The sequence below is a fragment of the Palaemon carinicauda genome, chromosome 11 (assembly GCF_036898095.1).
Source record: "Palaemon carinicauda isolate YSFRI2023 chromosome 11, ASM3689809v2, whole genome shotgun sequence".
Taxonomy (NCBI): domain Eukaryota; kingdom Metazoa; phylum Arthropoda; class Malacostraca; order Decapoda; family Palaemonidae; genus Palaemon; species Palaemon carinicauda.
The window spans coordinates 26551349-26561348 of record NC_090735.1 but is presented as its reverse complement, the minus strand read 5'-3'; the positions used below and the strand labels follow the sequence as shown (position 1 = coordinate 26561348).

Below are 10000 nucleotides of genomic sequence, written 5' to 3'. Positions count from 1 at the left end.
GTGACCTTGACTTTTGACCTTGACCTTAAAAAAATTAATAATTTCCAGCTTTTTACATAACAGTTAATCTTAGGAAGTTTCATTACTCAATGATTACATTTGTGGCCAGGAAGCTGTTCACAAACACACGTTCACAAACAGGGCCGAAAACATAACCTCCTTCCAATTTCGTTGGCGGAGGTAAAAATAGTCATAAAGATATATAATAAAAAAAAAAAACCGTTGAATAAGAGTTCAACATAATGCAATTGTGGCGTGATAACCCAGATTTTTATTGTTTATTTTTGTAATTGGATTCCATAGTAGTGGAATATTGTCTTCCAATCGCCTATTTACTTTTTGTTCTGACTTCAGAAGAAACTATTACACTCATAAAATAATGATAATTTTAATAACATTAATAATAATTTTAATAATTCTAATAATAATAATGATTTCAATAGTAATGATAATAATTTTAATAATGATACTAATTTGAACAATTTTAAAAACGGCCCATTCAATACATTAATTTGGCATTTTATCACGATGTAAAACACCTAGCTGATAAGTGTAATTCTAGTTTTATCAATTGACTTATCTCATTTGCAAAACGACATGAAGATAAGTTCAATGTGAACAAAGTCAAAGCAATTTGTAAAAGCAAAACCTTTGATAGTTACTAGGATAGGAAATTATACGTGACTATAGAGCTGAATGAATTGCAATAAGAGAATAAAATAAGAACTACGATAATGGATGAGAAACATGTGCAGGATAAGTATTCACCAAGAAAAATTTTCCTAGGAGGGTTTGTAACAGATGGTATGAAGAACATTACATAATTAATTAAGACTTCATGAATAAATGGATTCCAGAGCAATAATTCTGATTAGTACATCATAATAAAAGCCACCTTACGAGAGAGAGAGAGAGAGAGAGAGAGAGAGAGAGAGAGAGAGAGAGAGAGAGAGAGAGAGAGAGAGCGTAGGAAATGTGTATAACTCATTCCATGCTCTTTCAAAATTCAAGTTTTTCGATATTCGATGGGAATCTTATTCTCAGTCATACTGCCATATAATTTTTGCGGTGACAAGAATCTGAATTATTATGTTTTTGTCCGTGGCTTGAAAACGGCCTCAGCACTACTTTGGAATTGAAGTGGATTGTCTGCTCCAATACTTTGAAATTATTATTATTATTATTATTATTATTATTATTATAATTATTATTATTATTATTATTATTTTGACTTGCTAGGATAAAACCCTAGTTGGAAAAGCAGGACGTTATAAGCCCAGGGGCCCCAACAGGGAAAATAGCCCAGTGAGGAAAGGAAACAAGGAAAAAAATATTTTTAAGAACAGTAACATCATTGAAATAAAAAAATCCTATATAAACTGCAAAAACTTTAACAAAAACAAGAGGAAGCGAAATTAAATAGAAGTGTGCCCGAGTGTACCCTCAAGCAAGAGAATTCTAACCCAAGATAGTGGAAGACCATGGTAAAGAGGCAATGGCACTACTCAAGACTAGAAAACAATGGTTTGATTTTGGAGTATATTTCTCCTAGAAGAGCTGCTTACTGTGACGGGCCGAGAGAAGGTTGTGACTCAAAGACAGGATGGAACCAACTGAGTGAGTTTATTATAGAACAATCTTCTTTATATACAAAAGCTCGAGGCAACAGAAAATTTCATGTTCAAAATCAACACCGTTACCATTGAGAAAAACAGACATGTTTTTTCAGGTTCTTTTTAGTGCGAGGGGAGAGCGAAGATACAAGCACAAAATGAAATAAGTACGATCGTGTGACACACGGTTGGTACATTACCATAACTAAAGAGTCTCTTTTACACTTACCAAGAGGAAAATAGCCACTGAATAATAACAGTGCAGTAGTTAACCCCTTTGGTGAAGAAGAATTGTTAGGTAATCTCAGGGTTGTCAGGTGTATGAGGACAGAGAAGAATCTGTAAAGGATAGACAAAACTATTCGGTGTATGTGTAGGCAAAGGGAAAGTGAACAGCAACCAGTGAGAAAGATCCAATGTAGTACTGTCTGACAAGTCAAAGGACTCCATATCTCACTATTGAAGTTGGTTGTCTGCTCTAATACTTTTGAATTTAAGTGGGTTGTCTGCTCAAATACTTTGGAATTGAAGTTGGTTGCCTGCTCTGATACTTTTGAATTAAAGTGGGTTGTCAGCTTAAATACTTTGGAATTGAAGTTGGTTGTCTGCTCAAATACTTTGGAATTGAAGTTGGTTGTCTGCTCAAATACTTTGGAATTGAAATGAGTTGTTTGCTCAAATACTTTGGAATTGAAGTGGGTTGTCTGCTCAAATACTTTGGAATTGAAATGAGTTGTCTGCTCAAATACTTTGGAATTGAAGCGGGTTGTCTGCTCAAATACTTTGGAATTGAAGTTGGTTGTCTGCTCAAATACTTTGGAATTGAAACGGATTGTCTGCTCTAATACTTTGAAATTGAAATGGGTTGTCTGCTCAAAAACTTTGGAATTGAAGTTGGTTGTCTGTTCAAATACTTTGGAATTGAAGTGGGTTGTCTGCTCAAATACTTTGGAATTGAAATGAGTTGTTTGCTCAAATACTTTGGAATTAAAGTAGGTTGTCTGCTCAAATACTTTGGAATTGAAGCGGGTTGTCTGCTCAAATACTTTGGAATTGAAGTTGGTTGTCTGCTCAAATACTTTGGAATTGAAGGTGGTTGTCTGCTCTATTACTTTGGAATTGAAGGTGGTTGTCTGCTCTATTACTTTGGAATTGAAGGTGGTTGTCTGCTCTATTACTTTGGAATTGAAATGAGTTGTTTGCTCAAATACTTTGGAATTGAAGTAGTTGTCTTCTCAAATACTTTGGAATTGAAGCGGGTTGTCTGCTCAAATACTTTGGAATTGAAGTTGGTTGTCTGCTCAAATACTTTGGAATTGAAACGGATTGTCTGCTCTAATACTTTGGAATTGAAATGGGTTATCTGCTCAAACACTTTGGAATTGAAGTTGGTTTTGTGCTCAAATACTTTGGAATTGAAGTGGGTTGTCTGCTCAAATACTTTTGAATTGAAGTGGGTTGTCTGCTCAAATACTTTGGAACTGAAGTTGGTTGCCTGCTCAAATACTTTGGAATTTAAATGGGTTGTCTGCTCTAATACTTTGGAATTGAAATGGGTTGTCTGCTCAAACACTTTAGAATTGAAGTTGGTTGTCTGCTCAAATACTTTGGAATTGAAGTGGGTTGTCTGCTCAAATACTTTTGAATTGAAACGGGTTGTATGCTCAAATACTTTGGAATTTAAGTTGGTTGTCTGCTCTAATACTTTGGAATTTAAATGGGTTGTCTGCTCTAATACTTTGGAATTGAAGTGGCCTGTCTGCTCCAATACTTTGGAATTGAAGTGGGTTGTCCGCTCAAACACTTTGGAATTGAAGAGGGTTGTTGGCTCTGATACTTTGGAATTGAAGTGGGTCGTCTGCTCCAATGAAATCCCTGAAGAATAATTATCAATTTAACCCAACCAGGATACTCTAAAAGGTGACTTTAGCTGCAGATAATAACAGACACATTCGGCAAGATCCGAGCATGTAATTAAAGATCCCGGGAAACTCTCTGTCTTTCTGGCGTCTGTCGTAGTTGAGAAGTAACTGACGGAAGCGCCTCCCTTGTCAGTTGTACATCACTTGTCAATCGATGTTCGCGACAGAGACACAGAAACTTTGCATCTAGTGAAGTTTGGCGCGGAATGGGTAACTTTGAAGGTCTGTCAACCATTGTCCGATGAAATTCCAGTTTGATTTGCATCCACAAAATAAAATAAGAAAGAGTTAATCATACTTTTTGGAAAAAGAATAAAGACAATATGGAAGTACTTCCGTTAACATATTTATGTGAATATATATATATATATATATATATATATATATATATATATATATATATATATATATATATTTATATATATATATATATATATATATATATATATATATATATATATATATATATATATATATATATATATATATATATATATATATATATATATATATGATTTAAGATTCAATGTTGCCATTTTATTCACGAAATTTTATACCAAATATTTTCATACTAAATGCTGATATATAATGATGTAGCTGTTCTTGGTAGTGTGGCCAAATGACAAAATTAAGGATATAAATGGTTAGAAATGCAAAGTGGTTTTGAGTCCTTTGTATGACTACAGATTTAAGACGAGGTGCATTAGAAAAATTCTTTTGTAAGAAGAAGAAAGGAAGAGAATAAGGTAAGGTGCTGGATATAATGTAATAAAAAGTAGATATAAAACATTGAATTTTGGTGAACTTATGGGGATCTGTCATTACTTGCGTTTCTGTATAACACCGATATATCAATAGCAAATTATTATTATTATTATTATTATTATTATTATTATTATTATTATTATTATTATTATTATTTTTATTATTATTATTACTTGCTAAGCCAGAAACGTAGTTGGAAAAGCAGGATGCTATAAGCCCAGCGGCCCCAACAGGGAAAATAGGCCAGTGAGGAAAGGAAAAAAGGAAAAGGAAAATACTTTAAGAACAGTAACAACATTAAAATAATTATTTCCTATATAAACTATGAAAACTTTAAGAAAACAAGAGGAAGAGAAATTAGATGTAATAGTGGGCCGAAGTGTACCCTCAAGCTAGAGAACTCTAACCTAAGACAGTGGAAGACCATGGTACTGAGGCTAGGCCACTCGTAACACAATGAACAGCATTCAAAAGGTCTGTTAATTAGTACTCTTAATATAATGAGAAACTTAAAAAAAAAAGGTCAACTTAATCAATGTCTCATAGAGACACAAGAAGTTATATTAATAAAACTTCAAAGAAAGTCACCACCTCTTGTCACACTACATCATCCTCTTCAGAGAAGTAATGAAGTGACGAGTGAGCGAGTTGCTTTTCTGCAGTAATACGTCATTTGTATGTCGCTCATTCAAACGCTCCTCCTTCAAGGCCCCATTCAGAAGACTGTTTCTGAATGAGCCAGGGAATTTTATTTCGTGGTTTATCCTCAAGCATTCCGATTCACAAATGCATTATGCCCAGGGATTTCAGGTTGAACTGAAGGTATTTCCTCTGCTTCCATTTCCAAGAACAGATATGTTCCAACATATCTCCCTGATGTGGAATAGCTGTCATCTCTTTCCTGTTTTTTGGGTTTGCGCATATTCAACCTGTAATTGTATGTACAATACATTTATGTTTATATAAACGCATGCATATACTTACAGTTTGCGTGTCATCCTCTGTAATATATTTACGAATTTACCTGGTGCTTCTAGGTACGTTTTGATGTTAACTTCAAGCATTGATACAAGTACATTCAGGCAGAAACAAGTTATCAGTGTGAGGGGAGAGCGACAATGACAGTATATATATATATATATATATATATATATATATATATATATATATATATATATATATATATATATATATATACGAGCGCGTGATACGCGTGCGGTACACATGCTACATATAACTGGGTTACATACAGCACTTTTATATACCTGTATGGTCGTAAGCCTAGAAGTTTTGGAATTGGAGAGGCAAGAAACGGCGAAACTCAAGTTTTGTAGCAGTTGCTACAAAATTAACTTTCCTAAACACAGATTTGTAGTAGGCCACATTCAAGGCAATTCTCAGAAAATAGTTTGGAACGAGAAGTAATGTTATTAGGTTTTTCCTCTGTAGTTTTTCAATTTGGTAGAAACTTGAGATAAAACTCAAAGGTAACAATAGAGAAGGGAGAACTTTGGAGACTTGGAGTGATTTTCTTCTTGTGAGAGGGAAAACGGATTAGTTATTCAATTTGAAATAAAAAGAATTTCTTATGTGATTTCCTATTCCTGAAGATCCTCTTTGTGTTATTAGTTAGAAAAGAGATATTTCGGATGCGAGAGAATGGAGGAGAGGCTTTTATTAACATGATACCAAAAGCTTCAATATTATAGCGAGAATTGGCATCAATATCTATCTTTCTATCTATCTGTCTAACTATCTATCTTTCTATTAATCTTTCTATCTACCTATCTATACACACACACACACACACACACACACACACACACACATATATATATATATATATATATATATATATATATATATATATATATATATATATATATATATATATATATATCAATTATATGTACACACAGACACACACACACACACACACATATATATATATATATATATATATATATACATATATGTCTATATATGATTATATATATATATATATATATATATATATATATATATATATATATATATATATATATATATATATATATATATATATATATATATACAAATACAATAGCAATAAAAAATACAACCGTTTCTTGCCCACTTCACGACAAAGGCCTCAGACATGTTATTATTCATTTCTGGGGTTTGGGCAGAGTTTATCACCATGCTGGCCACTGCGAATTGGCAATGGCGGGCAAGTTTTATCTGATTTTTCACAGAAAACCAACCTAGTATGCATGTCCCTGACAAGTACAGCTTTGCTGATCATGGCGATATACAAACCAACCCTTTCATTTAACTCAGAGATCTATGTCATATCAAGATATTTTGATACGAATAATTACTTGGTGAAGATGACAAAACTTTGGAAGCTTGGCGTATTTGCTTCTGCTAAGATGTTTTAAAATTTTTTAATTATGTAACAATTTCCACTTTCGTTGGCATTTGTGGACTGTGAAAACACCTTTGATAGTGTGCACCGTCCAATTTTGTGGAGACTTCTACGTTGTTGTGGATTCCTCTTAGATATGTAAATTTTATTAAGTCTGTCCATATGTATAACAATCGCAAAGTTAATGTTAGGGGAATCCCATCAAATGAATTTCCAGTAAACAGTAGAGTACTCCATGGGAATGTGGTGTCACCTATGCTGTTTATCCTCCTCATGGATTTTGTAATGGATAGAAAAGTTGAGGGTGGCGGAGAACGATTAGAATGGATTGGTAACAGGAAATTAGTTGAACTTGAGATTACTGATGACGCTGTCCTTATTAGCAGCTTACCAGAATGCTTGACATATCACATGCGGTTAGGCTCAAAATAAATAGAAGAACGACAGAGATGATGAGAATGGAATATGCAATGGAAGGTGAAACATAATTTAAAGATAAAGGATCAATGAGGTGGAATCATTTAAATATTTAGGAACTATGATATCTAATACAGGATCTTTAGAATTGGAGTTTAATGAAAGATTGAAAAGAGGAAATAAAACAATGGCTAGATGAAATAAAATTTGGAAGCCAAATCGCCTGAAATTACATACAAAAAAATGGCTATATATCAGATTAGTGACATCGGTGTTACTGTATGGGCATGAGTCCGTTTATGGCAATGAAACGATTTCCATCAGATTTTCTAGATTTGTGAAGAAAACCCTCAGAAGAACATTGGGAGTTAAATGACAGGACAGGATTAGAAATTAAACTATAAGAGAGATTACTCGACTGCCTTATGTGGATGCGATTCTGGTGAGGGGTAGATGGAGATGGTTTGGGCATGCTATTTGCACTCCCCAAGAGAGATTAGTTCACCAAACTTTCAAGTGGGCTCCACAAGGCACTAGAAAAGTTGTAAGACCAAGCCTACATTGCTGAGGACTATGAAATGTGAAGTATGAGACGATGAATTGTGAAGATAGAGACGATTGGTGAAATCTAACCGAGGCCCTTTGCGTCAATAGTCGTACGAGGAGATGGTGGTGATGATAAACAATTTAACCATTTGGGAATTTCTCTATCTCCAAGTGTGCCCACGTGAACTCACAAATGCAAAGTATTCACACATACCGAATGTTTGCCAGCTAAATATTATAAACTTATTAGGTACACAATGGTTCTATAATCAATACCTGTTAATTTAACTTGGTATAAATGGAAACAAGCAATTCAATGCACCATTCATAAGTCAAAGATGTAAACGAGAGAAGATTTGCATGACACAAAACTCTGATGGGGGAATTCTAATCAAATATGTCATATCCACACAACCGCCCTGTCAGTTAAGAGCAGCCAGGAATTAGAATATCGAAAGATAGTAATATTGGCGGTGCTGTGTGATACAAATAAAAGTCTGGAATTGACAGGTGAAACCTCAAAAGGGCTAATCCACACGTAAACTGCCAATCACTTAAATACAATATTCTCTCTTCGTTCGAGTAAGCGCTGGCGAATTTAATGGTAAGTTCATGACCTCTTTGAATAGTTCAATTCTAGTTAGTTCATTACATTGAATTATTTTCCTTATTTCCTTTCCTCACTGGGCTATTTTCCTGGTTTGAGTCCTTGGACTTATAGCATCCTGCTTTTCCAAATAGAGTTGTAGCTTAGCGAGTAATAATAATGATAACAATTATTATGCCAAAGAGGATTGGTATTTTGTTAGTACGTCCTGTCTTTATTTGTTATTATATTATTTATCTAATTTGCTTTGATTATTCATTTGTGTTTTCAACGACTTATCAAGATATCTGTTGATACATGATGATACACACGTACACACACATACATGCTTACATAACCTACACACACACACACACATAGATATACACACACACACACACACACACACACACACACACACATATATATATATATATATATATATATATATATATATATATATATATATATATATATATATGTGTGTGTGTGTGTGTGTGTCTGTGAGTGTATATATATATATGCTGTGTATAGGAAATAGGATTCTGTATGATAGTGTATTAATGAACATATGTCTATGAGTGGAGAATATACCTCTTATTACTCTCGATATCTTCTAGGGTGAAATTCACAGATTTTGTCCATTATAATCATTAATAGCAAGCGGCTTTTCTGGCTACAACAAGCTGTTTCATAATTACTGCGCTTCCTGGTGCAAGGAATTATCTCCTCGACTATAAAAGCTAATTTCCCATTCTACGGGTAATAAGACTCCCAAACCCTCTGTTCAGCCATGACAGTTTTGTGAAAAATTATAACTTCTCTGCAGTAGGATATTACTGTTTTGCTTCTTTATTAATGTAATTTGATAATCCTTTACTAAAAACCATAACTTCTTTTAATTTGTAACGTTTAATATTAATTTGGGGATACCTGTAAATTATATGTTTATCATAGAAGGGAGTTTTATACCAGCAAGCAATCCATTCTTCCTTGGCGTCTTATGTCTCACATGGCCCATTACTACTTATTTAACCATTAAAAGTCATTTGCGCGTTAGAACCATTGATTGAATTATATACAATTGGTCCAGATCATGCGAATAATTCGCATATACTGTATATCTTGGACAGGATCAGGGTTTATCGTGGAGGGTTAGCATTAGGTTAGATATGATATCACTTCAATCTTACACACACACACACACACACACACACACACACACACATATATATATATATATATATATATATATATATATATATATATAAATATATCTATCTATATGTATATATATATATAAGAGAGAGAGAGAGAGAGAGAGAGAGAGAGAGAGAGAGAGAGAGAGAGAGAGAGAGAGATAAATATATACCCACGCGCATACAGACATCTATATCATGTATGTATATATATATATATATATATATATATATATATATATATATATATATATATGTATGTATGTATGTATGTATATATATATACATATATATATATATATATATATGTATATATATATATATATATATATATATATATATATATATATATAGTTACATAAATAGGTAGATATATATATATATATATATATATATATATATATATATATATATATATATATATATATATATATATATATATATATATTCAAAATGGGTGTTTACTTGAAAAAGCAACTATTTTGAACCTTTCTTACTGTACATGTATTGATTTCCAATCGATTAATGTTCAGATTCATGTATGG

At 32.9% G+C, this 10000-nt stretch overlaps 1 protein-coding gene across 1 annotated transcript; it reads right to left on the bottom strand.

Moving 5' to 3' along the window:
- Positions 1-2787: 2787 nt before the first annotated feature.
- LOC137649208 (uncharacterized) lies at positions 2788-3770 on the bottom strand. The gene is made up of 2 exons (XM_068382197.1): positions 3680-3770; positions 2788-3488 (listed from the first exon to the last, which is right to left on the bottom strand). Exons 1-2 carry the CDS (start codon positions 3768-3770, stop codon positions 2788-2790), a joined length of 792 nt encoding a protein of 263 aa, XP_068238298.1.
- Between the last annotated feature and the right edge of the window lie 6230 nt (positions 3771-10000).